General features: G+C 49.4%; 1 protein-coding gene across 15 annotated transcripts in view; it reads left to right on the top strand.

Annotated features, from left to right (window-relative positions):
- Positions 1-27,899, top strand: part of PTPRF (protein tyrosine phosphatase receptor type F) — a 391,093-nt gene that overhangs the window by 333,096 nt on the left and 30,098 nt on the right. For 5 of the 15 annotated variants that reach the window (XM_074832274.1, XM_074832275.1, XM_074832281.1 and 2 more), the window contains 10 exons: positions 2,344-2,370; positions 4,621-4,738; positions 6,976-7,554; positions 8,194-8,291; positions 14,169-14,422; positions 15,122-15,212; positions 18,154-18,366; positions 21,434-21,588; positions 24,786-24,901; positions 27,771-27,803. In XM_074832274.1, coding sequence (XP_074688375.1) covers positions 2,344-2,370; positions 4,621-4,738; positions 6,976-7,554; positions 8,194-8,291; positions 14,169-14,422; positions 15,122-15,212; positions 18,154-18,366; positions 21,434-21,588; positions 24,786-24,901; positions 27,771-27,803 — 1,684 coding nt within the window. The remainder of the gene's footprint in view (positions 1-2,343; positions 2,371-4,620; positions 4,739-6,975; positions 7,555-8,193; positions 8,292-14,168; positions 14,423-15,121; positions 15,213-18,153; positions 18,367-21,433; positions 21,589-24,785; positions 24,902-27,770; positions 27,804-27,899) is intronic. The other 10 variants (XM_074832287.1, XM_074832286.1, XM_074832284.1 and 7 more) reach the window with 5 other exon arrangements.

The raw sequence follows: 27,899 nt of genomic DNA, 5'->3' as shown, positions 1-27,899 counted from the left end.
CTTTAGCACTTCCCTGAGCCATCCTGCCTCATGCACACAGCACTGTCTGAGTTCTTTTTATGACAGCTCCTGGGCTTTTCAGATCAATTTGTCTTACTGACCAACCTTAAACAGTCAAGAAGCAATTGAACTAGTTTAAGGAAGGAAATGTTTTGATCTGCAGACGGTATTTTCATAATGAAACTGAATTTATACCAGGGTATTTGTGCAGGCCTGGATTTTCACTGTTACTCCTCCAGCACAGACCTCAAGGCATTTTGCACTCTGATCTGATGCGAGAATAAAGTCCACTGAAACATAAGAGCAAACAGAGTATGAACATTAATCGCTTGGTCTAAAATCCTAGTGTGTGATAAACTCCCTGCTGTGGTGTGAGAGGCTGTGAGATGCCGTAGCCTCCTGAGCCCAGGTCTGCTCCACTGTTCGTTGCAGTGGGGTGTCACTTTCTGCTTCTGCAGCTACATGGAGGTGGGTTGGGGTGTTACCATCCATGTGGCCCCCATCCACCAGGGACATGGTGTTGAAGCTGAAGAAAGAGCTACCAGGCCCTTGTATCTGTCCTGGAGCAAGACTTCTGCCAGGTTTTAGTTCAGCAGGGCAGAGTGTGTGGCTGTTGACCACCATGTGGGCTGTCTGACGCAGGTAGGACATCAACAGCAATGTTTTGGGTTGAGCAAAGCATGCAGCACTGGAAATAACACAAGGTGTGTGTGGAAAGAGGGCCTTTAGTGACCATAATACTTAGTGAGGGCCTTGGCTTTATAGGGAAGTCTTCAGGGACAACTTGACCTCTTCTCTGAAATTAAATTTTAAGATGGTTTAGGGGGATAATTCTACTGCCGTCTCATGGCATCAAATAAGTGAACTATAATAAAAGCTTAGAGGAACACTTCTCCAATAGGTGCTTCTTTCTGAATTTAGAGAATAAAATAACAAGTATTTTGAAGTTATGCCATGTATTTTACTGCTGAGGAGAGTACTCTGCCACTGTGATAGGCTGCAGCCTCTGAAAGCCACCTCAAATAGCCTGAGTACCAAAGGGAACTTGTAGCTTTCATACCATTTAGTACTTCTGCTGCACTTGCAAGTTCCTGGGCACTTCAGCAGCATTAGCTGGGCTTCCAGTTGTCCTGAGGAAGTCAGTATCTGAGCACCATTTCGCAGCTGGCAGCTCAGGCTCAGAAGCAAGGCTTGCCAAGGCTCACTGTGAGTCAGAGGCAATAATACCTATCTTCCACTTTCATCTCTGTGCTTGAACCGGTCAACCGGTGCTTCCTCCAGGCAGATTTAGTAACCTGAGATGTAACGCATCACCTTGGCTGAGAAAGCTCACTGTGATCTCTGCAAACCTTCCTTTGGTGCATCAACCACTAAGAACAGCGCTACAGGCATGTGTGGCACTAGCCAAGGTCTGCTAAGTCTCACCACCCCAATGCAGCTTTGATGCCTTAGAACCCCAAATCCAGCCAGAAACCTGCATATTCCTCTCCAGAACCTTAATTGAGCTGCCATGGCTGGGAATCCACGTGAGCTTTTGCTGGGAAATGGTTTGTGTAGAAGTCTTACCTGCAGGGCTGCTCTTGCCAAACGAGTGTTTGCCATTTGGTGTTGTGTAATGAGAAGTAGGGAGCCGTCTCCTCAGTACATGCACCAGTTTGAACCTCTCTCCAAGCCACACAGTGCCATTGGAGAGGAGCTGCTTAGTGTGGAGCTCTGTGCAAGATCTCAGTGTCTCTTGCACTGTTTACAGGAGACGGCACTTCTCAGTTTTCTGGGGTCCCCAGAGCGTTTTCTTGCCAATGATTCAGGAAAGAGAAGCTCTGTAAATGTTGCACTGGTGCTTCCCTGCAGAGAGTGCCCTCTGAGTCTTGTGTGTTGAAGTCTTTGGTTCTCAACAAGAGGTGATGACTGGTGATTAGGCCACAAAACTGTTGTGAGTGACTTGCAGGGCAGCCCCAGAGCCTCGTTGGTACAAGCTGTCCCTTCTTGCTTCTGCTCGTGGAAGAGGCAGAAAAGTGCAAACAAAGTCAGAAGGGGAAAGGGCTGCAAAGTTAGAAAGTGGTGACCTCTCCATCCATATGAGAAGGAAGCTCTTTGCCCCTGTTTGTGTGAATGATCTCAGACCTACTGCGCAGGCTAGCAGCATGTAGAAAATTGCTCTATGCCATTTCTTCCCTTGGCACAGTCTGTGCCAGGTGACCCTCTGTGTATAAGTGTTGTAATCCCCCCAACCCAGTCCTGCTAACCCCTGCTGTTGTTGTCGTCGTCATCCCCTTCCTACATGTTGCCCCTTAAAATTCTGTGTCTCCATTTTTCTTTCCTCCTTCCTTTCTCCCCCGTCAGTGGAGAGCTGAGGACTCCGTCGACCATGTAAGTACCACTTGTGTGTATTCCAGGTTGGAAAAGAGGGGTTTGGTAAATCGATTTGTGAATTTTGTAGACACAGTGCTGTCAAAACATCCCTTTCACTTCCTTAATGAGGCTGGAGAGTTACATTGTGAAACCTTCCACAAGCAGCAAATCCTGAGAAAATTGGCATTTAGATTGCTACTAAATGCAGAAAAGCAATTGACATTTCCTATAATCTGTATTTCCAGCTTGTTGCAGTGCAGTTTTAGGCAGGCTCAAGTGATTGCAGGAGGTGCATCCTACTTTCTGCAGTAGTTGGCCCACCGAGTTAGATGGTAAAATTAGATATATAATCTTTAAACCACATTGATCGTAGTCATGAAAAATAACCTACACTCTCAACCGTGACCTTTGGCTGAAACACAGATAGTAATAAGAAAACAATCACATTTAAACAGTTAAATCCAATTTTTCCCACATAATTTTGAGATATAAATTTGGAGGAACGAACTAGAAAATGACCTTTTTAGAGTCAGCAATTCAATTACGTGCCCTACTGTGAGCTTCCCCAGCACGGTGCATTTCTCCTCCTGCTTTATACAGAGGATTCTCGCTTGGAGTGGCTTTGTCATGACAGCACTGTGTTTACATTATGCAATCAGACCTTCTTTCATCCATCCCTCGTCTCTCTCCCCTCCTCCCAGCTCGCTTGCTTTGCTCCTGGTGGCATGCTTTTGCGTGAGAATTTCTCTTTGCATGGATTTGGGAGGAGTGAATTCTCTTGGGATGTTCAGAGTCTGCAGGTTTTGTGTGAGTGCTTCCCCCGCGGGTCCATTGGCACCGATCGGACTGCGTGTCCACTCACCTGCACACACGATCTGCTGCAGGGGCGGAGTTGGGATCGGACTCTGGTTCACACGGTGATTTTGGCGGGGTTCTTGTTGGTGCTTGTTGATTTTTCTCTGGGGTGGCTGGTTCCGCGATGGTAACACGGTGATTTTGATGAGTAAGCCTGGGCAGGTAACCTGAACCAGCAGCACTGACTGGAAATCAGCAGGTTTAATAGTGTGGGTGTTAGTGTGAATGAGTGGTGGGAGATTGGCTGTGCTCTGAGAGCAACCGCAGGCACCCCTCGTACCCCCAAAGCTGGCAGCATCCCCCAGGCAGATATTGGACCCCTGGAGCAGCACTCATGCTGCCTGTCCTTGGTGACTCAAGCTTAACCCTCCCCATCTCTGCTCTTCTCCTTGTCTAATAAAAGGGTAAATAACCAACTCGGAGCCTCTGCCTCCTTCCCAAAAGCTTCCCCAGCTCCCTATCCAGCCCAGTTCTCTTTATTAGTGCTAATGGCCCCGGTCCTTTTCACAGCACCTGCAGATGAACGCAGTTCCAAGGTACCTGCCCTGAGCCCCCAGAGAGCTGCTGGGAGCTGCTGAGCTCGCTGTGCTTGCTCATTTGCAGGCCTGGCCAGCCAGGCTTGGCACAAGTCTTGTTGCCGCTGGAGGCCAGGTGGGAGGAGCAGTGCTCCCCTCTTTGATCTCAAATTGAAGTATGGAGCCATGCCCTCGTCCTGCCCAGAGGAAGCCAGAGCATGCAAGGGTGCTAGCACCCTGCTGAGTCTGCCCTCCTCACAGACCTCCCACAGCGCAGGGTTTTCCCTCCAGATCTTGCCAACACCTCGCGCTGACCCCATCCCATCCCTGCAACACCGTGCCTGGCAGGGAGGGTGCTGTAGTGCTGCAGGTGCTCCCTGCCCGGGGCCCCCTGCCCCTGCATTGCCTCTCTGCGCTCCCTGCAGCGCTGCTGCAAGAGTCAACTCTAAAAATCCCCAAATTAGCCCCCAAGAAATTTCTGCAGCCAGCTGAACCAGCTTTTGCTCTTGTTCAGAGCTCCACAGTTCTCTTACTCTCAGGCTTGCTGTGACAGGGTGGCTCTGGCTTCATGCAGGACCATCTCTGGAGCAGATCTCCCTCTTGGCAGAGGCTATGGGAGAGCACAGCTGCTGACACAGGCAGCTGGTGGGTCCCTGGAAAGGCCAAGTGTTAGAGGCAAGGGTTGAATTTAGGCAGGTGAGTGTTGGAGTGGCAGAGATTGTTGTTTGCTGGCTCTGTGTGAGACATGAGCTTGAGTGCGATGCATGAGTGAGCCAGCGAGCATGTCGGTGTGTTGCTGATGGAGACGCTGACCCCAGTGCCATCCTTTTGCTTGCTCCAGTAACAAGTATTTGCTCTTCTCGTTTTCCTCTTCTCTGCCTTGTGGATGTGCTCCCAGGAGACAGTCATTGGAGGCCTGCTGCCGGAAACCACCTACTCTGTCACAGTCGCTGCCTACACCACCAAAGGAGATGGTGCCCGCAGCAAGCCAAAAGTCATCACCACCACAGGGGCAGGTGAGTGTGGGGAGCAGATGCTACAGCCTTGAGGGGATGGTGGTAAAGCCTCCCAAGAGGTGCATGGGGAGCATGGCCAAGACACCTGTACAGGAGGAAGCGAGAGGGCTGGAGACGCTGCAGAGGTACATACTCTTGTGATCTCCAGCCCTTACTTACAGGCTTTGCCACTGGATCACCTGAGCCAAGTGCAGCAAACAGATGGACAGACACTGCCAGGGCCTGTGAGAGAGCAATGAAACTCATGGGTCTGAGCTGATCTGCGTAGTCCAGAGACCTGGGAAGAGGAAGCCTGAAAGTCCAGGCCCTCCCTCAGCTTTGGAGTCATGGCCTGTCCTCACGTTGTTCCCGTAGGCAAGTGCCATTTCTTGCTTCCTGCGGTGACTGCAGTGCTGCCTGGGATGGCCCCTGGCACAGAGGGCTCCCCCCATGGCCATTGCTACTGCTGCCTCCCCAGCCATACCTAGCTGAGCCCGACTACTCCTAGAGCCATGGTAAAATCTGGAATGCAACAAATCCTGCCATAGGAGTGCTGCGGACACAACTTCTAGGTCCTGGTGATCCCAGCCAGTTCGGTTCTGCTATTTCAGTAGAGACTCGTACCCTGTGCCTAGTGCAACACAGGAGCCTCAGCCTGGAGCAGGGGCACCCGGGAGTTCATCAGGTGCTTTCCTCCGGATGCAGTCAAGCTTGCCTTTGGTGGTGGCACCAACTAGTTGACATTGTGTTGTCCTCGATTTCCACTCACTAGACCTGTCCTACAACTGATAATCCTGCTGCTTCCTCACAGCAGCCACAAGAACAGTATTTACCACTTGTTATTATGGGAATGCAGCTTGTGCAAACTGAGAGCGTTTGTTCCTGGTGCTTTTAAACAAGGAACAGCTTGCCATCTCCTCCGCGCTGCATATGGGGAGCTCCAGAGGTAGTTTCCACTGTCACAATCTCAAATGCTGTCTCCCTTGTGCCTCGCCATGATGTATGCTCTGTTCATCAAATTGCTACAGCTGTCCTATAAACAGGAAAAGCTTCCTAAACATCCCAGTGTTGCACTGTAAACCACAGTGGGTCTTCCCATGTTATGATGCACATTTAAAGTTAATATTTGGAATCAGCTTTGAAAATAATGTGTCCCTTAATACTAGCTGCTGTTAGACATTGTATTATGAGTGCAAGGAGGATGGCACTGGCAGTGGAAATGTAATTGTATATCTTAAATACCTACAAAACCACCCCCAGAGCTGCCTTTGTACAGGCTCTTCTGCAGGCTTGACCTCAAAGGGGAGTGTTGGTATCGCCCTCTGATGGCAAAATCGGGGCATAATTCTGTCAAATACATTTTTCTCTTGTGCTCATCTCTGGGCTCATATGTTCCAAAACTGTGCAAGGATATTTAACTAGGTTTGGCTACAATCCCATTTTCGTTTTCATATCAATGGCCCCATCCCTTTGATTCTGAGTATCTTCCCTATCAGTTGATTTGTTTACAAATCTGAGCTGATGTGAAGACGCATCCTTTTTTAACTGAAGGAGATCAAGGTATTAAACCATCAATTTAAAGCCATCAGTTCCTAACCAGTGACGGCAACACCCCTTGACTTGTGCAGCATAAGCAAAAATCCTGTGGAACAGTTGTGTTCACCTCTCACATCGACACTGACATCATGAATCTGCTCATCAGCTAAACCAAAATGTATTCTGATGGCAAACAGCCCGCCCAGCTCTGCTCGCTGCCTCTGCAGATTCTAAAACTGCAAGGTTTCAGGATGAAATTTGTCTGCCTCCAGACAGATCAGGGCGCTGGACTCGGGCTTCTGTGTGTCTGTTGTGGTACAGTACACCAGGGCCAGCGTGGCCTGGTGCTGTGCACTAGCTGGCGTGTCTGAAGACCACTGATTGGGAGGACAGGATTCAGATCTTCTCTGAGATAAATATGATGCTTTGAGGTACCTTAAGCCTTAAGGGGATGAATTTTGGGGCTGGATATGGCTGAATTTATTCCCTGTTTAGATGGCAGCACATGGGAAAATGGCAGCCAAGAGCTGGCTGGCTCCAGCTTCCCTCACCACCGGATTAGGGCGGTCTGCCTCTATCCATGTGAATTGTCTGTCGTCCTCTTCACCCTGTTGTCTGAACTTTCCCACTTTCCTCAATTCTTACGGACTGAGCAGCACGGAAGCGGTCCTTCCTTCCCCTCCTCCCAGGCTATAGATGGTCATTGTGTGTTTATGTTGCAGTCCCGGGGAAGCCCACCATGATGATTAGCACGACAGCCATGAACACAGCCCTCATCCAGTGGCACCCACCCAAGGAGATGGTAGGGGAGCTGCTGGGTTACCGGCTGCAGTACAGACGTCTTGATGAGGAAAAGATGAACACGATAGACTTCGGGAAGAGAGACCATCACTACACTGTGACCAACCTGCACAAGGGGGCCACGTACCTCTTCAAATTGTCTGCCAAGAACAGAGCTGGCCCAGGAGAGGAGTTTGAGAAGGAGATCACTACTGCGGAAGATGTGCCAAGCGGCTTTCCGCAGAACCTGCGTGTGGTGGGTCTCACCACTTCCACCACAGAAGTTGCGTGGGATCCCCCAGTCTTGGCAGAAAGAAACGGCAAGATCGTGAACTACACAGTGGTATACAGGGACATAAATAGCCAGCAGGACCTGGTTAACATCACCAAGGACACAAGTATCACTCTGATGAATTTGAAGCCCGATACCACTTACGACATCAAAGTGAGGGCCCGCACCAATAAGGGGGTTGGGCCACTCAGCCCCAGCATCCAGTCCCGGACCATGCCTGTTGAGCAAGGTAAGTGCCCCTCTAACAAGCCCTAACAGCAAGCTCTGCCTCCAGGACAGGGACCTTTGCTTCGGTTCATGAGGCTACGCTCCCCTTTGCTCTGACTAATGAGATCAGGTACTGTGTGGCTCCCTAGACTAAAACTAGTTCGGCGAGGGGAGGCTCAACAAAGGTTTCCTTAAAGTTGCCATTTGGGGGGAGAGGGGCATTGGTGTAGCTTAATTGTCTTTATTGCTCCACAGGCACACTTTGACGTTTTATCTGTACATGAAAGGCTCTTGCTTGAACTGGAGCAGGTGGCTGGGTAGGATCTTCTGCAGATCCAGTACCTGAGCACCACTGTTCTTTGATCATGGCAAAGGGCCAAGAGAGTGTGAGTGGAGAGGGGAGAGAGGAAGGCTACAGTTCAGCCTACAACTTCCATTCTGTGATGCAGAAAAGTATAGTCAAAAAGCAAAACTCCACTGAAGACTGGAGACTTGGTAAAAGGCTGCTGCTCTTTTCTCCTCATCTCTCACTTCTCTGCTGTAGCTGAACTCTTTGACCTCTGCTGCTGAGTTAGACAAAGAGAGACTTGGAGCCGAGCTGCTGCCTGTCTCCCTTCTGACTTGGCCTTACTGTGCTCAAATACCTTGTTTTTCATTTCAGTGTTTGCAAAGAACTTCCGCGTCAATGCCGTCATGAAAACATCTGTGTTGCTGAGCTGGGAAGTGCCTGACTCCTATAAATCTGCAGTGCCTTTTAAGGTAAGGATGGGATGCAGACAACAGGGAGCTCCTCCAGTGGCAGTGAGCAGGACAGTGGAAAGCAGCATCTTGACTTGCCACATGATGTTTTCAGGCCACCAGACAAGAGACAAGCAGAGCAGGGTCACATTGCTCACTGGCCTGGGATCTTGTGCAGCTCAGATCTCCAAGCCCAGGTTAGGTAGCCACTCCTGCTTTTGAGCAGCCATGCATGAACCATGACACACAGTGAGCACACTGCTGCTTGCTTTCCCTGCTCTCACTCTTCTTAGGCCAGAAGGTATTATGGTTTTGTTGATTTCTTTCTGTTTTGATCAGTTGTGGAATAGCCAGTAAGCACTTGGCTCATGGTAACAAAACAGGAGTGAATAATGTTGGCTGAAGCAGACCAACAAGGAATGCCGAGTAGTGAAGGTATACACTGGGCAGAGGCAGTCAGAGAATGGGGATGTCTCAGGGATCATAATACGTATTTCTGGCTTCTCACCATCCAGCTGGAAAACCCATCTTTACCATAGCAGCTTTTGCTAAGTACCCACTCCTCCCTTGATAGTGCCCCTGAATTACTTGCATTTTTGAAGGGAAATGGAAACTGCTCCGGCATCCCAAATCACTGATGCTTTTCCCATGAGCAGTTGCAGTGGTTGTTCACGCAGTCCCAATCAGTGCTTCACTCCTCCATCAGCTTTCTCAAGTATCTTGTTACCTGGTATCACTTGGCTGGGGCCTGCCAGTCAGGCTGGTCATTGCAGCTCCATGACAGTGGTTACACAAGCTTGTCCTGATGCCTGACTCGGAGTTGAAGCGTGAAAAGTTACAAACGTGATTTAATCGCAAGAGATCACCAGGACAAAGTGCTCTGAAAACCAGCCAGTGAATCAAACTAAGAATGACTCCCTCTGCAACATGTCCTGTCTCAGACATCCAGATTGCCTTTATAAGTTACTTCGGAGCATCAAGGCAAATGCACCATCTCAAAGAGTGAAGGAAGGGAAGCATCATCACCCTTCCAGAAGGTGTTACAGGTGTGAGCACCACAAGATGTGTCAGTGCAGAAGGAACTTTGCAGGAACGGCTGCTGCGCTCTTTTCTCCAGTGGAGTTCTGGATGTAGTGTCACCCACCAAGCTGCAGACAACACTGATGACCTGATGTCTTCCTGTTCTTGTCTGTCATCACCAAGGATAATCTTCCACCCAGTCTCAGCAGCTATCTGGTGCCTCTGCAAAGATGGCTGGATGGGTGTGACTTCTCTTCCTCCATGCACCCTGCTGTGCTGTGCCTAAAGAGCAAATGCAAGGCCTGCATGAGCTGTGGGGGATCCATGGCCAGGGGAGTGAGTCTTGAACTGCATCCACATCAAAGTGTGTGAGCACCTCCCCTTCCTTGTTACTAACTCTCCTTGTTTAAATCCTGAAGCTGAATTACTGTGATCAATAGCAGGCACTTGTTAACATGCAGAGTTTAGCTGAAGCAGACAAGGCTTTTGCGAAGGCCTTGTGGTATTCAAAGCTCTCCCAGATGTAGGGTGCATTAGGATCAATGTTCAGATATCTGGCCACAGGGAACTTCACAGAGCCCTGTTACTTTGCACTCTGCTGAAGAACCAGTCTGCTTCATCTTGCCTTATTCTTGTGGCACAAAGCCCACGTCTCTGACAGCGCAGTGCTAGAAAGGGACAGTGTGACCTTTGGAGCATTACCACCACATAAGGATGGTGGAGCAGTTGGAGGTAGCCGGGAGCCAAGGATATAATGCTGATGCCTTGTCTCAGCCTCTTAGCTGCAGTTGCTTACACAGACGGTGACTCAGGGTCTGCCCCTGCTGCGGGTTAACCCTCAGATGACACAGGAGCAGATGGCATTAGCCACTTGCTAACTGAAGAGCAGTCATGCAAACGAGAGTGTTACAAGGATATTTCTCTAATAGTATCTTTTTTCTGTTAATATTCCCAGACTTTCAGACACACACGAGTCAAGGCCAGGAGATAAGAGGGTCAGCTCCAGGTCATTGATTATGCCACTCGAAAGAAATCCTTAACCTTCAGGACTCTGTATTTTTGCAAACAAGATTCACCTCTCCTCTAATTCAGGCACATGGGATGCTGAGGCCAGAGCCTAATACTGTAACTAGCATAGCAGATAAATCTCCATGGGAACAATTAGTGTTATCTACACTTGATAAACAGTCTCATGCTAAATCTATGTCCCAAAGGGTGTCATATTCTACTTTAACAGATTTAATTAAAGTAGATATTGTTCTGACAATGAATAGTGAGGCACAGGCAGGACTGGTCCTTTTTTTTTATAGGGGATGAACTGAGGCTTTAGGAATTTTCATTGCTACCAAATCAATAATGAAGGTTTGAGTTCTCTTTGGGGAATTTTCACAGCTTCTTCTGGTCCAGGAGATAAATTCCTTGTAAAATGTTCCCCAGCAGTTGTGGTGGAGCAGAGGCACTATTCCTTTTCTATTCCAGTGCGCTTGCAGAAAGCTGTTCTGGAGCTTTCATGGAAAGTGCAAGATAGATACTACCTTCTCCTTGGGGAAACTGCACTTTCCTGAGACACATTCTTCAACTTAAGAGTGGGACAGAGAATATATTGGCTAAAGGCAGCATCACAAGGTATTTTACAAATGGAGAGAAGGAACAGCACCTTTTGAAAATTATTATGATACAGGTTCGGAAATAACCCCTGAGAATGCTGGGCAGTGCTTTCTCACAGTGTGTCCTATGGAATGTAGTAATTACTCCTGCTTGCAAAAAAGGCAACCTCGTCTACTTCTCCATCGGGTCATTATCTTTTCCAGTGTTGCACACTGTGTGTCTTTTCATCTTTTAGTTGAATACATCCTTTATTGCCTTAAAATCAGGCAGCAGACCTTCAGCAGTGACATTTGGACCCACCTAGCTTTGCAGATCTTCTCTTGTGGGTAAGAGCAGCACAAATGACATTTTACAGCAATCCATGAGCTAGTCAGCAATGTTTAGCAGTTCAGAGCCCTTGGGCCAAATTTGCTGCTGACTTAAGTAGTTACCAGTGGGCCATGATGCAGCCTCTAAATAGCATTCCTGCTTGAGCTCCTGGGCATCTTCAGCTGCACACGAATGACTGTTTCTGAGCCCTTATGTTATTGTAAGGTTTGTGTATAGGCCTTAACTAATGGTGCATAACATTTGAGAAGACAATGTGTTATGGCAGGTAAAGGAATGTAGAACTGCTACAGCAACTGTGAGAAGGGGGAATGACAGAGAATGCTTCGGGAAAGCATTGCAAATGCCAATTTCACTGTCTTTGGATACAAATTTCTGTGCATGGTAGTAAAAATCATCATCTGGTGTCAGGACTGAATCAGAGACTATGTCCTGACCAGTTCCAGTGCAGAGCACGCAGGGAAACTCTGAAGTGAAGTGCCTGACCATCTCTTCTGCCTCCTTTTGCTCCAGGAGAACAGCTAAGTCCCCAGCAGATGCCTCATGTGCAGGCAGTTGGTGGGTGAGTGTCTTCCCTAGGGCACATGCAGGAGCCGTTGGTGATACCTCTATTAGGGAAGAATTCATAATGAGAAATCTCATCTGAGAGGCAACAGAACTCTGTGGGCTTTGCATCCTTCCAGCATAGCTCTTAACATTGGAAGTTTGGTTTTGTTCAAGTCTCTGTTGGAGCACATGAAGAGAGGTCCCACTGCTCCCCCAGGACACTCCCTGACTTGCTCTCATCTGGAATATCTGGACCTGTGCTATTGCAGTGTCATTGCAAGGGGTGGTGCTGGCACAGACAGCAAAGCTGCTGAGATGACTTGCAGTCTAGCACTCCTGTCTTTGCTGTACCGACTTCTGTGTCAGAGCAGGGTGAAACCTGCCAACTAAATATCTGATATTCCATCACTATAAAAAGTGTTTCTTCATTTTACCTTTTTCACTCACTTTAGCACCCATCTGATGTACATGTCTTTGGAGAAAGAGATTAAAGCCCAGGAGAACATATCTTAAGAAGAGTAACAGCAGAGAATGATTCCATCTGACTATCCTACCTTTGACAGCCTTTCCTGCACATGGGACAGCCAGCAGAGGCTTTGTCCCTGCACACTTCTGTTATTTTAGTACTTGGTACTTATTTTTGTAGTTTATCCCTGAAGATTGAAGCATGTCAACAAACAAGATTGACTGCCTCTCTTCTCCACTGCTGGCTCCTCACTGCTGCTCCGTTACCTGTTGGGAGTCTCTTCTCAGCAGCAAAAATGTTGGGGCTCTTTTCCTATCCTGACCTCCATGCAAAGCGACCTGAAGAGGATTTGAAGCATGCTGTGGGTATCGCTGTTTGGATAACACAAATGCAGAGCTGCAGATTCCAGGTCTAGCCTGGTTCCTATGCTCTGCTGTCCTTCAGATCTCTTTCCAGGGCCTCCCTCCTCCTCCCAAGCTCCAGCACTAAATATTAGAACAGTGCTAATCAGCTGCCCTTGTCCCAGGCTGGCAGCTTTCTGCAGATCTCTGCCACCTGCTAAAAAGGTGACTTGGAAGGAAAGTTTGGTCCCTCCCTTGCTGCCTGCGTCAGCCTGAACGGCGGGCTCAGATGGTGAAAAGTCTGTTTTACTTCAAGTAATTTTTCTTCCACAGAGCTGTGCTGTCTTTCTCAAGGCCACTGTTGAAAAAAGCATGTTTTACCGTGTGGTCTCTGCCTGTAACACACAATAGCTGCCATGGTTTAACATACTCCAGCTCTGCCATTGCCAGTTTTTGGCATGCTGTGTCTCTGCACCACTATCAGGAATCCAGCACTCCCCTGCCATGCTGGACGCTTGCCCAGTTGAAGGAATCATGATGGTTTGTCACAGCTGGGGCACAACCTCTGGTGTCTCCAGTTCTCTACACCCCATTTGTCTCTGTCTCCGGGAACTGTTTGAGTTTCTGGCTTTGCAGAGGCAGCACCCAGGGTTTTGGGGTATAGGAGCCGTTCCATCAGGATCGAGGTTCCCAGGACAGATGGGCTGTTTGGTGCCGCTGATACAGCAGTGCCTGTGGCTGCTGTGCCTTGGGGGAGGGTGGGAGTGCTACATATCTGCCAGGGTGCTGAGAAAATGTCATTAGCTGAGGGGCTGGTGAGCCCAAGGGGGGAAGCTGTGCGTGGGGGCTGCCCCGGGGCCACCAGTGGCCTGGCCCTGCCCTGCCCAGCAGCCCCTCACCACAAGCTCGGCAGGGAAAAGCAGTGCCGATCTCCTGCCCACGGCTGCCGCGGCACCAGCATCTGTTGTCATGGCAACGGGGTGTCACACCTGCAGAGCTGCCGTTTCGGGTACCAGTTTGTGAGCTCTGCACAGGATTTGTCAGATCATTGGTGAGGCGTGTAACCCCACCACCCCCCTCCCTGCGGTCACCTTGCTGGGAGGGGGATGCTCTGCATTAACCGTTCGATCAGGCATCAGCTGGTAGACACAGGAGTGACACCAATTTAAAGCAGACGGGATTTTACACCGAAAGCATATTGTGTGTTGTAGCCTCATGAGACAAGAAACAAAGACCCATTCATCTCCACATGAGGGCAAAGCACAGCCATCTGGATTCCTCCCCCCAACTGGCGCTGAAAAGCAGCATGTGTGGTACCACCAGCCTCACCGCTGGCGCTGGCCACCCAGGCTTTGCTGAGATGACCCCCTCTCTGCTCCATCACCATGAGGCAGAGGGAGCACAGCTCAACCCTCTGCTGGGGGTTGCTCTTCTTTAACTAAAGATTTATGGCTGTTTACGAAGCGCACAGTAGCTGAACCACCTGAGGGAGGGCCCAGAGCCAAACTGTCATCTCTAACGCTGCTATTTTGAGTGTGAGTTTTCATCAGCAGCTGTTGACTGGATGAGCATGTCCTTTTCCCCTTTCAGATTCTCTACAATAGCCAGAGCGTGGAGGTGGATGGCCACTCGATGAAGAAACTCATAAGTGACCTCCAGCCAGACACAGACTATTCCTTTGTGCTAATGAACCGTGGGAGCAGTGCTGGGGGGCTTCAGCACCTCGTCTCAATCCGCACCGCCCCTGATGTCTTGCAAAGCAAACCCATCGCCACAAACAAGTACATACAGGAAGGAAAATTCACACTCACCCTTCCCAAAGTCCAGACCACTGTGCCGGTTAGGTATGTGCTGCACCTGGGTGGAGAAGGCAGGGTGGGGGGCTAGAGATGGGGAAAAAGGCAGAGCAAACCTCTGCGACCCTGTGGATTTTGTAACCTGGGAGTGAATTTCCAAGCAGGCTATGGTACAGAGCCAGGCGTTTACTTGTAACATGGGATCACGCTACTGGCTCGCTCTGAGCAAATATTTATGTGCAATAAAATTAAGACAATTCTCTGACAGTCTGCCCTCACCCTGGTGGGTACACTCCAGATGCTACCAGTGAAAACACAGTTGAGGATCAGGAGGGACTTTCTCTGACACTGTATAATATCCTTTAAATAAATAATGCCTAAAGCCTCAAGGAGATTAAAAAAGCGAGTTTGTGGAAGTCTTATTCGTTACTGTGGTATCCTTGTGCTGAAGCACAATTCCCCCAGGGTTCTTGCTACAATCCGATTATATAAATGTCCTTCTCACAGCTCCTACACCACCCTCTGGAGCACAGTCTGTAGATCTTCATTAACCTAATGAGTGCTAACGGGAGTATTCTCTTTTCTGGTGCAGCTGGAAAGCCAGCCTCTTCTTTACTGAGCCTTTTTGCTGCTTAGAGGGCAGGGAAAGGAGCAGGTCATCCTTGGGAAGCATATGGCACGTGTTGTTCCATGACCTGCCAGAGAGGTGACTTAGGGTGCAGTGCTTATGCTTTCCTTCCTTCCCAGGTGGTACTACATCGTGGTTGTGCCAGCAGATCAGAGCACCAGCAGCCCGACTGCTCGGTGGCGGACACCTGATGAGATGGAGCTGGACCAGGTAGGAGTCTGTAGCAGCTGCTGTGATGGCAGCGGCTCCCAGGTGGGCCAGCACGCTTTGCCCAGGCCTCCTAATAACAGCATGGGTGCAGCGATGTGGGTGCAGGCTGTATGTCAGAGATGGGGAACTGTGGGACATGCAGTGCCCACTCGGCCTCTCTTGGTTGGTGACAGTATGTAGGAAGGAGACTGGAGTCAAGCAAGGAAGGAGCCACCTCCCAGAATGTGCCCCTGTAGGACACCACACTTGAGTGTCTTGGAGCTCTGACCAGGACAGACCCTGTCTCGTGTTGTAGACTCTTTGCAGCCTTTTTCAGCTGAAGCAACCACGATGATTTTGAGAAACAGCTAGGAGAGAAAGGTATTGTTCTGTCAGGAGGGTTTTCCCTCTCTGGATAGGACCTAAGCCTACAGTTTGGATAAAGAGTTCGCTCTAGTATCTAACAAAACCTGCAGAGCTCCCCTCACACTTGCTTGTTAAAGGCTTTCAGCATTCACCCCAAGATGCAGCTTATTCTGTGCAAGGAGTCATCCAACACCAGTAGTGCAGTATGTGTGCAGGTGTCGGGAGAGTTCCACACAAGGGGTTTGTGGGCTCTTTCTTCCCCACACACACCACTCCCACAAAGTAATAAGGAAAAATTCCAAGAAATCACACACAGAAGGGTCCATTAAGAGAACAAAGTCGCAAACTTTAAGCACTCAGAAATTACAAAGTGTTAGAAGCTGTAAGGCAGCCCTTGCTTATCATTAATCTTTAATTACATGACTGCACAGTCTTTTCCATGGGGTCCCAGCTCATGGTGTGTATGGGTGGATCTGTTCTCCACATGAAGCACAATTGTGTGATGGAGAACCATCATCTGTAGGTTTCCTGCATAATTTCATTGCAGAAGCTGTAAGATGTTACAAGAAACAGAAGACTGAGATGAGAAAGGATGGTTGAAAGCTATCAAGAGAACTGGTTCCTATCTCTGTTTCACCCAGCCCCCGGCAAATGTTTTAAACAAAATTTTCATCAGCAGCCACTGTCTTGCATGTTCTGAGTTTTTTTTGGAGTGCTCAGTTTGAGATCCTGGAGCCTCATTTGCAAAGCCTAAGCATCCCCAGCTGCAGAGAAAGTCAATAGGAGCTCTGCTGGATACAGTCAGTGCTATAAAACAAATGCTAAGTTTTCTTTAAAAACAAAACAAGCCAATTTCTTTTCAATTTGACATTCAGAATTAGTGGACGTTTTTTACATTAATGTCCCTGCGTCTCAGTTCTCCATCTGTAAAATTAGGATAATCACTTTCATCTCACCTCATATGGGTGTTTGGAAGATAAGCTCGTTAATGTTTGTGAAGCACTTGTAATGTTATAGTGATCAGCACCATAGAAAAGCCCACGAGGAAATTATTAATTTTGTCTTCAGAGCTGGATTTGAATAGTAAGCAATAAACAAGGCCTCGGGCTGCATAATGCAAAGAAGAAAACAAAATATGGAATAGCTGCTCTTTGATTAAGCACTGTCTGTCCTGTGTATTGAACAAAGCAGCAGAGTTGCAGAAAAGATAGTTTGTGACCATGCAGTCAAGGATTGTAACACAATGCACATACGTAAGACAGCTGAATTAATTTTGTACAGGCAATATTAATTTTCTAATTTCTCAGGATCTGAACTTTGCAAGCATAGCATTCTTTTGATGCAGTCTTTTGATGCGTGTTACATATCTAAGTGGCAGTGGCATCCAGCAATCTCAATCACAACTGGAGCCCTATGGTTTCATGCCCATGCACATATAGCTATGCTTTCTGCCCCAAAGAGCTCAGCTGTCATTTCAGCCAAGATACAAGAGATGTGTGTAGGGCGCAAACTCCACAGTCCAAAGACTATCTGCCTTTTGCCCCTGCAGTTACAAGGATGTCTGTGAAACTGAGATTTCTCCATCCCTTCTTTTTTAATTTTTTTCTTTTTTTGGTGATACTGCAGTGACAAGCTATAGCTTTCCTAAATTGCTCCAACATGAGTATTCATAAGAGGGCAAGGATGGACTGTTGAGGGGAAAGAGCAGATGCTGCCTTACCCAGCTTTTTCTTCTCAAAGGGAGTGAGCTCAGCGCAGCAGTGTGGCTTGATGTGCCCATCACTGTCCCCAGCCCCACTGACGTTCTCTGTCTGCCCTGACAATACTGCACTGATACATTCGTGTGTGAAATGTATTTCATGCCTCCTTCTTTGTTTTAAATTAGAATTTCTGTTCCAAGCCTGATATTCGTTTTTATTCATTAGAAAAACATCTTTAAACATCTGAGAGTCTTTCTTAGCAGTGTAATTGAATTTTTGTGTGTTTATATCCTTTTTCATGAATTTGTGGCTGACTATGAAATTTGCCATTTTTACTCTGAACATCCCATGAAATCTGTTATCATTCTGTGTGATTTACACAAAGCTCTGTCTGCAGCCCAGCAGCAGGTGAAATACCGAGGCACTGACAGAAAGGAAAGACACAGCAAATGTCACTTCTTTCCTATACATCAGCGTCAGCTGTAATTCCCATCCAGTGTCCATAGAGAGTGTGAGTTGCTGTCCACACCGATACTTGGGCTGCAGAATGTGCCCGGTTCCCTCACAGTCCATTGGGATACGTTAACTCGGGGTGACAGGCACAGCCAGGCTGTCCCAGCCCTAACACTCGCCATGCAGGATCCCTGGGCTCAGAACTCTTCCAGAGCTGAGATCCTTGTGGAGGTGCTTCCAGTGAGGGTCTGCAGACAGGTGCCCCAGCAATGCCTAAATGGATAACGCATCCCTCTGGTTTCTTTGTACTACTATGTCCAAAACAAACCCAGTATCTTCTCCTCCCTTCCCTTCCACCCTGCTGGGTCCTACAACCAGTAAGGCAACAGCATAAGGCAGCGTCACGCTGGGCGAAGCAAGTGATGCACCTTGTTTGTCCCCAGCTGCTGGAGGCCATAAGCCAAGGGAGTCAGAGCAGGCGCCAGCGACGCCAAGCAGACAGACTCAAGCCCTACATTGCTGCTCAAGTGGATGTGCTGCCCGAGACCTTCACCCTGGGGGACGAGAAGAACTACAAAGGTTTTTACAACAAGCCTCTGTCTCAAGACCTGAGCTATCGCTGTTTTGTGCTGGCCTCGCTGGAGGATGGAGACACGGTAAGGACTTTCTGCTGGGGGGGGCACAGCCTTTCCTAGCAGAGCTGAGGTGGGCTCAGTGCAGGCAGGGTGAACAATTACTGCAAGCCAGGATGATGGAGTTTTCTCTGAAGAGAGGAAGGTGAGGCTGCATAGCTGGTCTCAACAAGCTGAGACAGCTGTGGGACTTGATAGATGGTGTTTTTGGAGGGAAATGGCACGTATGTTTGACATAACAGATGAGAGTGGAGGGCAGTGTCAACAGCACGTGTTCTACACAAGCTCAGTTGTGGCTTGCTGGGCTGTGCCCAGAGCAGAGTTTGACACATGGCTGGGATGGGATAGGTTTTCATTCTGCTTTGGTTCAAGTAAGTGACTGTGGAAAAGAAGCCCCTTGAAATCCTGCCCTGCGCAGTGGCTGCCGAGGCTCTGCGGTGAACAGGACGCTCCCCCTGCAAACCTGCCTTCGCAGGCCCTTCTCTGCCCAGAATCTCACTTCCAGATGATGTCTGGAGAAGCAAACCTGCCTCCCATTGCAGTGGGTTGTCAGCACACTTGCCTGCTGTGTAGGGATTCTTGCTCCTGTGTCTGTCCTTGCTAGAGGCAAATGGGCTATGCCTTTGTCTGTAGCCTGCGGCCAAGCACACGGGGCTGGGCACGTGAAAGGAGAGGGAGCAGCACGGCAAGACCTGTGCATCAGTGTCCGGCTGTAAGCACGGAGGGCAGGAGCGGTGGTGGCAGCAATAGCAGCAGCCAGTGTGTAAGTAATGGAAATAATAGAGATGCACAGAATACTTTGGTCGGCTTCCAAGCTGTGGCTTCCTTCCTCGGCCTCATTTGCTTGTAATGGCTCATTAGGGCTGGTCAAGTTCTTCATTACTCATCCAGCTCACGTGTTCTTGTGGCAAGATGTGCACACCAGTGAGGGAAGGAGACTCACAGATTAACAGCAAGGTAAAGCAAAGGCCTCAGGATGTGCTATCCTGGCAATCCCTGTCAAGAAGAGATGACCTTAACTAGTTGATCTCAGACTATCATCATCATCTCCTCCCTAGCATAGATCTGCCACAACCCTCCAGTGAACCACCAGCCAGCAGAGTTATTACACCCCGCTCCTAGAGACCACCTTTCTGCATCCCCTGCTGCATTGCATCCATTTTCATTTGAAGCATGAGGCACTCTGTCCAGGGCTGTGCACTATCTCCCCCACTCAGCTCCTCTTAAATTGCTTGCTGTGTCTCTAGTGTCAGCAGGCGAGCGTAACACTGCCATTCTTCAAAGGCAGAGGGGAGTGCGGTTGAAACACCATCTCTGAGAGCAGGGGCACCCACACCTCGCAGTCTGCCTTTGGAAATGCCACTGAGATAGCAGTCCTGATCTCTTCTGCCTCTGTCTTCTCTTGGAAGGAGGCATCTCCAAAGTGTGTCTGCAAAAATAGGAATCCTTGCTCCTTGCACAAAGCTTTGGAGATGGACACACGTGTTACCTTGCTGCACAGATCAGTGTGCTCCTTCCCCCTCCACCTAATGGATCTTGTCCTTTCTGGGTAGTCACAGGCAAAGCCTTTGTGCCTCCCTCACAGAGTAGCTGCTTGCCCATAGAAAGGGGAGCCCAGGCCTTCTGCCCCATCCTCTCACCACTGATGTAGCATCTTCTTGTTTCTGCCATGCTCAGACAGAGCTGTTGCTGACTCCCTGCCCTGTTGTTTGAACTGGACAAGGGGGCATAGGAATGGGCTAATGGGTTGCAGTGATCCTGTGCAGACTTTCTCTAGGAACAGAGCTGAACAGGGGGCCAGCAGCTATTTCAGGGTCATTGAAACAGGGTCTTGTAGGGCTGAAAGGTTTCACAGACAAAGCAGCAACCACCCCCCATGCTCTTCCTCCAGCCAGTGGCATCTCTGATCGCTGATAAATCTGAGGAGAGCAGCTAGGATGCTGCACCTGCACGTGCTGCCAGAAGGATGTCTCGGATAAGAGCATTTTCTGTACTCCACACATGTTTGAAACCAGGCTGGCTGGGATCAAGGGCACCTGCAAGAGGAGATCAAGATGTGCATTTGTGTGACACCAGCACACTTGATTTTTCCCTTTCTTCCCCTCACATGCACACAGACACAAAGTGCACATTTAAACTTTGACCTTAAAGCAGGCGATTTATGGATCCACAGGCACCTCTGCAGTGACCAAAACTTTCTATGGCGAGAGCAGAGCATTTCTGGCTCCCTAATGCAGGGCAGCAGGTGCTGCTCAAAAGCCACAGGCACTGAACTGATACAGCTCTGGCCTTCTCTAATAGGGGCAAAGGATTTCTTTTTTTGCAGCATTTAACCCTCTGACCCAGTGAGGCTGAGCTGTGAAGGGACAACACAGCTCCATAAGCCTTAGCAACAGCAGCAGAAAAAGCCAGGTGCAGTGTCATTTTTCTGCAGGAAGGGTTTGGGTCTCTGCTAATCCTGTCTTGCTGGTGGGGCTAGAAAGCTGTCCCTTCGGGTTATAAATCACTGGGCTGCCAGATTGCAGAAGTCTCTGGAAAAGAACCTGTGAGCATGAACCCCTTTCCAAGGTCTGTTTATCAGGGCTGAGACATCAGGTAGAAAATGTTCCTGTCATTTCATTCCTTTAAGAAAACCGCCTAGCCCAGCAGGGGTTTTCCTAATATAGCCTTGTCCTGGAGAGATGTGTTGATATCAGCACAGCAGGTATTATCAACCACTTAGGAATCATCAGCCAGCCCCACTGTGCAATTGGTTGGGATTCAAAAGCTTGTGATTTGGCTCCGAGAGAATCCAGCACTGGCAAGTGGCTCTTAGCTGGGCTGCTTCAGTTTGGCACCTCGGGGCCAGGTCTGCTAGCCAGAAAGTTGCTGGCACTGGGAATGTTTCGCACCAGGAAGAGACTGTTTCCACAGCATGACCTCCACTGATGCTGAGGGAAGGAGGATCCCTCCAGCACTGCTGGAGTTTGAGAAGCATGACTGTTCCCTGCTGGCCAGAGGCAAGGGGAAACCTCCGAGTTTGAGGGATGTAGTGTTGCTATAGCATAATGGACACTTGCTTTTCTATCCCTCTCCTGCCGGTGCTGTTCAGAAGAGATACGCAGCCAGCCCCTATTCAGATGAGATTGTGATGGAAGTGGCTTCAGCAAAGCAGCAGGATGAACCGGAGATGCTGTGGGTGATGGGACCCGTCCTGGCCGTGATATTAATCATCATTATTGTCATTGCTATACTCCTCTTCAAAAGGTGAGATCCAGTCCAGGACATAGCAGTTATGGCATGAGTGCTACAGCTGGTGGCACCTTCAAGACCCTCCTTGTAGCCTTCAGATATGGGGTGCTCTGATAGTCCTTGGTGATCACGGGGAGGAGGAAAGTCTCTACTTGGCAGAGCAGAAGGCTGCTTTATAAAGGGAGCAGAAGGGCTGGGTATACAGAAGGTTATTAATATCAGCCCCAGGACACAGACCAGCTGTGGATTCTGTGAGCAGTGAGAAAGAGGAGAGCAACTTTGTCCCTAAAACCAGTCTGGCTGCTCTCTGGTCTCGCAGCTCTGGATTTTGAGCCTTGAGGACTTCTCTAGTACTGTTTTTCTGTGGAAATTGCCTGCTTAATCTCTGGCAGGTGCCCCCACTACTGTGAATTTTGATTGAGAAACATGGTCTTGGTGGTGAGAACAGGGCATGGATGTGACAGGCTGAAATCAGAGTAGGAGCTCTCATCTTGAGGCTTCTCAGTCCTGGCTGCTGGATCAGGACCATCCACGCTCTGTGCTCCCTGCTGAAGCAACCACCTGCTTTTGTGCTCCAGAGCAGTCCTGCTAGAGCTGTAACTGTTGTGTGAGATGATTGTTAGTCCTCCCGAGGAGCCACAGGTTGCATTTGCATGTGTTCTTGTAGCCTGTTCAATTACAGCAGGTCATTCTCTATCAGCTCAGCTCCGAGGTTCTGCTCCTCCTGGACTCTCTATTTACATATGTATCTGTAGCTCGGGGACGGGAGCTGGCTTTGTTGTCTGATTAAATGGAGCTCTGCTGTGCATGTGCAGTCAGTGCCTTTCTGTGTCAGTGATATCTCCTTTCTTCTGTTTCTGCTCTTCCCTGGATCTAGTAAGCAAGAAAGGTATGAATCCATTTTATCTTCTTGTTTTGCTAAAATTTCAGTCTACTTCCCTTTTTAAAAATCAAGTCTGAAGCTACTAAGGGGCATCTTTGTTTTTGGGAGCACGGAGCATGCCAGCCCTAGGGATTTGCAAAGACTGTTTTCTCAAAGGTATCAGCCTCCTAGCAATTGTCAGCCTCTCACAGCTCTTAGGGAGACAGATCCAACATAAAGATTTCCCAGATTGGTTTTGCAATTAAATTAAAAATCAAAAGAACAACAACACCAGCAGTTATAGGGGTTTCTTTGTTTTCTCAGTCACTTCAGACTGAGAGCTATTCTGTCAAGAATGCAGGTGCATTCTTGAGGAAGCTTTAAGGGAATACCAGGCAATTGTAAGAAAAAAAAGTGTTTGCTGGTCTTTAAGGAGAGAAAATGGCCCCAGGGGGGATTTCTGTACCTGGGTCCCATAGAGTCTGTGCCCAGCTTGGCTTAACTTTGCTTTGTCCCAGAGTTTGGTGTAGATGGAGCACCAGGAAGCAGCACTGTGCTCAGACCTGACATTCATGTCCCTGCTGCGTCCTAGCCCATGCAGCAGCAGATCCCCTTCCAGCACCACCCACATGCTCAGAGCGATGCTGTGTTATCCTACAGTTTTTTTGCTGTCCAGCTTCTCTTTGGAGGCATTTTCTCCCAAAGGTATCTGTGCAGCATATTCACAGTGTCAAATCTACAATGGGAATGAATTGAAGCTGAGTAGCAGTGGATACCTTGGGATCTGGAGGTTTGTTTAGCAGTTGCCCTGACTAGGCTAATGAGAGAGACAAACATTAATTATGTGCTGTGCCCATTCCCAGAAAAGCTGGGCCACTTTGCTCAAGGGCTCAGGGACTGGTACACAGTAGCACATGGCACGTCCTGCTGTGTTCCTGATAGGAGAAACACTGCTTTATTTGTTTGCCATGTATTTTTCTTTCTTTCTATCAATGCTCTCAGTCCTTCAGCTCTTTTGTCTTGGTCCAGACAGCTAGAAGGCTTCTGAGATGTTCAGATGACTCAGAGTGGTGTAAGACTCACAAGCTGGTCCTCCACATTGAACAACTCCAGTGTTTGATTCAGCCACGGGCTGCAGATGGAGCTTGCTCACAGTCTGGGCCACAGCAGGAACGCAGGTTTCACTCGTGATTTATACGCTAAATTTTCCCTAATTGCTTCTCACTAGTGCCAGCCCAGCATGCACAGCTCCCCATGGAAGTCATAGCGCCCTGCGTCTGTGCAGAGCGTTTCTGATCACGCGTGCCTCGGGGTCACCGCCATGCAGGATGCAGCTGCCTCTGCACAGAACCTGGCAGCCCTTCAGGGTGCTTCAAAATGCCTCACAAGGGGATAGAAAGCAGAGGCTGACTGTTGCAACTTGCAGGATGGTAAATGTGCTAGCGTTCGTGCAGACTAGCAGTGATGCAGCTCCCTCTCTTCCAGAAAACATCAGGTCAGCAGAGGGGTTCACCATCAGGCAAAATCCATTTGGGGGCTGTAGCCAAAAGACAGTCTCTGCGTATTGCTGCGTGCTCAGCATGTTGGCGAAGTGTCAGGGTCAGCACAGACATGGAAGAGAGTACTGCTGTCCGGCTCCTGCCCAACACCCCTCATGGGTATATCCACTGCATTCCAAATATAGAGCAAGAATTGGGACTTAAACAATCTCTAGAAACCCTTCATGCAGTATTAGATTTTCCTTAATATTCACTTGTCCACTTTTTGATTGGATCTGTCCCTGCTTTGCCTGTGAATTCCAGCAAGAGCCTGAGGTGGTGGCATTGCTCTAGGCATAAATATAGCATGAAGAGACAACAGTGTATTTTATTGTTCCATTAATACACGCCTTGGGTGCCTTCAACCATTCAAGACATGTATTAATGGCCCAATAAAACACACCCTGAAGAGCCTTTACACTATTATATTACAGCATTCTATATTTAAATATTTCTAATACTTGAAAAAAAAAATTTTATTATATCCTTCCACTACAGGAAATAGTTCCTAGAGAGAGTAAGAGGAAATAACATCTTGCATCTATCTGCTTTTTCTCTAATAAATATTACACAGAATATCACATTTCAGAGTGCCTCACTAATCAAACCTCTGCCATTGTTTACACATGATCCTTCCTGTTTCATAGATGGGAAATTGGAAGCATGGAAGAGGATGCGACTTGCCCAGAGCCCCAGGGAGCCTGGGATGGAGCTGGGTATATGGGACACGGGGACCCAGACTCCTTCCCAGGGTGGTTCATGCCGGTCTCTGCCAGAGCTCACCTGCTTGTCTCTGTCCTCTCTGTCCATAGGAAAAGGGCACACTCCCCCTCTTCCAAGGATGAGCACTCCATCGGCCTGAAGGACTCACTCTTGGCCCACTCCTCTGACCCAGTCGAGATGAGGCGGCTTAACTACCAGACTCCAGGTAGGGAGCAGCTAACCCCCTTGCGTCCCACCTCCTGCGGTTCCCCTTCACCAGGTCCCCATGCTGGAGGAGTTGCAGTCCTCTGCCCCAGCAGCTCTGCACCTTCTCAGTCACAGTAGCACAGAGTGGGCTTAGACTGAGGATATCCAGGTGTCCGTTTTCTGGTCTGCAAATCCTTCTCGACGACCCTGTCACTGCAGGCACACAAGGCTTGGGAACCTGGACAGGGACAGCCTACTGTGTGGTGTGTGTCAGACCTTATATGAAGCTCACTGCAGTTGTCCTGAGCCACAAGGAGCCTCCACGCAGCGCTGGGAGAGCTCACCAGTGCCTGTACCTGCATTGCTCCCGCAGGTGCAGCATGCTGTGCTGGCTTGGCCCAGGTTGGGATTCAGCACTGAGCACCACTGGTGCAGTGCTGGCCACAGGAGCTGCATCTGGGGGGAGCAAGAGGTACAGAGAGCCTTTGTACTGCTGAGGGCATCCCAGCAGCTTCGTCCTGGGACCTTTGGTGTGCTGACTCTCCTGCTGTGCTCAGCTAAGGGTAAAGAGAAGAGCTACTTACAGCCTACGTTGCTTCCCAGCCAGTGCTGTGGCCCAGTGAAGGGCGCTGCTGGTCACGGTGGTCTTAGTGCAGAGGACGATAGTTCAGTAAAAGCCGTTGCTTTTTGCATGCAACTGTTCACTGCAGAGCATCTCATCATGCCTGCACTGGCCTGTGGTGCCTCAGGGTGTAACTAGTTTGCCAGCCCGCAGAGGCAACTGTACTTCGCACTGCAGAAAGGTCTCGTGCTGCTGCTTTGTGTCTGTATGTCTCTGATGGCACTGAAGGCACAGTACCTGTCATTGTAGCGATCAGAGACAGGCTCGCCCTGACTCGTTCAGAGCCTTTCAGAGAGTCCATGTCCTAGATGAAGCAGGGGAGAGCTTGGGCTTTTGTGATGGAGGGAGCAGTTCAGCAATAAATGAGGCACATACAGCTCTCTTCTAACTTGCAACTCCTCCTGGTCTGTAACCTACTTTTCCTCCTGCTGCTCATTCATCTAAGAGCTTTCATCTAACAGGAGAGTTTTGAAGGGACCATTTCCTGATGTAAACCTGCTGTGTCTGGGAGGGAGGGTAAGAGGACCCTCTCCTCCTGCTGCTCACAGCAGCCTGGCTCACACCTGGGGTGGGCTTCACCAGCACATCTCCCTCCATGCCAGAGCAGCTGTCAGAGAGCTGTAGTTAGTGCATTTGCCAGGCAGGGCCAATGGCAGCTCTCATGGGTAGGATGCAACGACAGCCTGGCAGTTGCCAGCAGACCTGGCATGTTAATTAGCCACAACACAGACCAGCGTGGTATTGCAGCATGGGAGGAAAATGCTGTGGGGAGCAAGGGAGGCACCTGCGCTAGAGGAAGAACATCTCAACAGGCAGGTCAGTGGGAGCAGCGCTAGGGGAGGGGCTCACACTCGGTCAGCAGCAGCATGCAGCTTTTTTGAGGAGGAGCAAGGTGTTGAACAGGGCTGTTCCAGGACACCTGTGCATGGCAACGGGCCTCTGTGACTTGTCTCCACTGCCCAGGGACACAAGAGCCATCTTTGGTGTATGCTTGTGGTTTACACTGCACAGAGGAGTGTGACAGGTCAGGCTTGTGCCTGCTCCCATCTCCAGTGAGATCAGGGTGTTTGCAACAAGGGCATCCTTTGCTAGAGCTGTAAGAAGGGTCAAGAGCTGCCATCAGAGAGAAGAGGGATCTGTAAAATTTTCTTTTCCCACCTGTGCCTAGGGATAGCCAAAGATACTGGCTCATTCGGTAGGTTTGCAGAGCTTTCTGGAGAGACAGAAACAACCCAAAGTGCCCAGTTCACTCAAGGCAGCAGCAGTGCCCTGGGATGCTGCTAGCCAATGCTCCCCCACCAAGTGACAGCATGGAGTCCTTCCTCCCCTCCTCCCCCCTGCATCACTTGTGAGGCTCTGCGGGGCGGAAGCAGGGTCGTGCAGCTAGAATTGACTGTTCCAGCTCCTCATGAGCTTGTTCTCATTAATGAGGAGGCATGAAAACCACCAAGCCTGGTGGCCCCATGCTGTTGCCCCCGTCACCCACCCGAGGTCAAGGCAGTGCTGCGTGGATGCGTTGACAAGAGGTGCTGGCCACCAGCCCTGCACACTTCGGTAGCTGGTCTCCCTGCTGGAGTGTGCTGAGCAGGGAAAACTTGTTTAATGCATAATTAATTGGCTACTGTTATTAAATATTAAGCTTTCTCATTTTTGTGGTTTTTACTTCAGACGAGGGTTATTTCCCCCACTGTCAGCCTCCCTGTTCTAACGTAGCACTGTGCCAAGTCACTGAGAGGATACAGGACCAGACAGTGTCCCAGTGCGCTATGAAACGAGGCTGAGTTGTGCTGCTGATGAGCTGCAAGCGAGCTGGAGGCTCAGGGGCACTGAGTAGGGGTTGCTGGGGCTGAGTGCAGTCCTGGCCACCGAGCAGCACAGATGTCCCCTGTACCTGCCATCCACCTGCCCTTGCTGGCTCCCCTTGGGCACAGGGCCGTGGACAGTGGTGTGCAGTGAGCAGTGTGGCTCTCGGCATCAGACACAGGTCTGCGTGCTCACTCCCCTGCGAGTACCTCCAGCTCCACACATTTGCCAGCGTCAGGGGATGACGCTGGCCGGAGACAAAAGGCTGGTGTGTAATGGCCAGCTGGAGAGCAACCCCCGGGGCCAGGCAGCTGGTCCTGTGCAGGAGGGAGGCTCCTGGTGCTGTGGCAGATGGTGCCTTCCTTTGCATCCTCATCTCTTTGTCTCTCCATTTCTGAACCTCTGCGATGATGACTAAAGGCTAATGGGATTTCTGTTCTTGCCCCATTTCTTTTCTTTGCAGGTGCCAGTGTCCCCAGTTGCCCGAATATCTCAAGTTAGTTTTAACTCCTGTATTTTATCTTTTGACACCTTTTGCTTTTTCTTTCCCTTTCTCTCTCGTCTCTGTAATTTTTGTTTCAATGTCATGAAG

This window comes from Strix aluco, chromosome 8 (genome assembly GCF_031877795.1).
Source record: "Strix aluco isolate bStrAlu1 chromosome 8, bStrAlu1.hap1, whole genome shotgun sequence".
NCBI lineage: Eukaryota > Metazoa > Chordata > Aves > Strigiformes > Strigidae > Strix > Strix aluco.
Note: the sequence above shows the minus strand (reverse complement) of the source record. Positions and strands in the feature narration are given on the sequence as shown.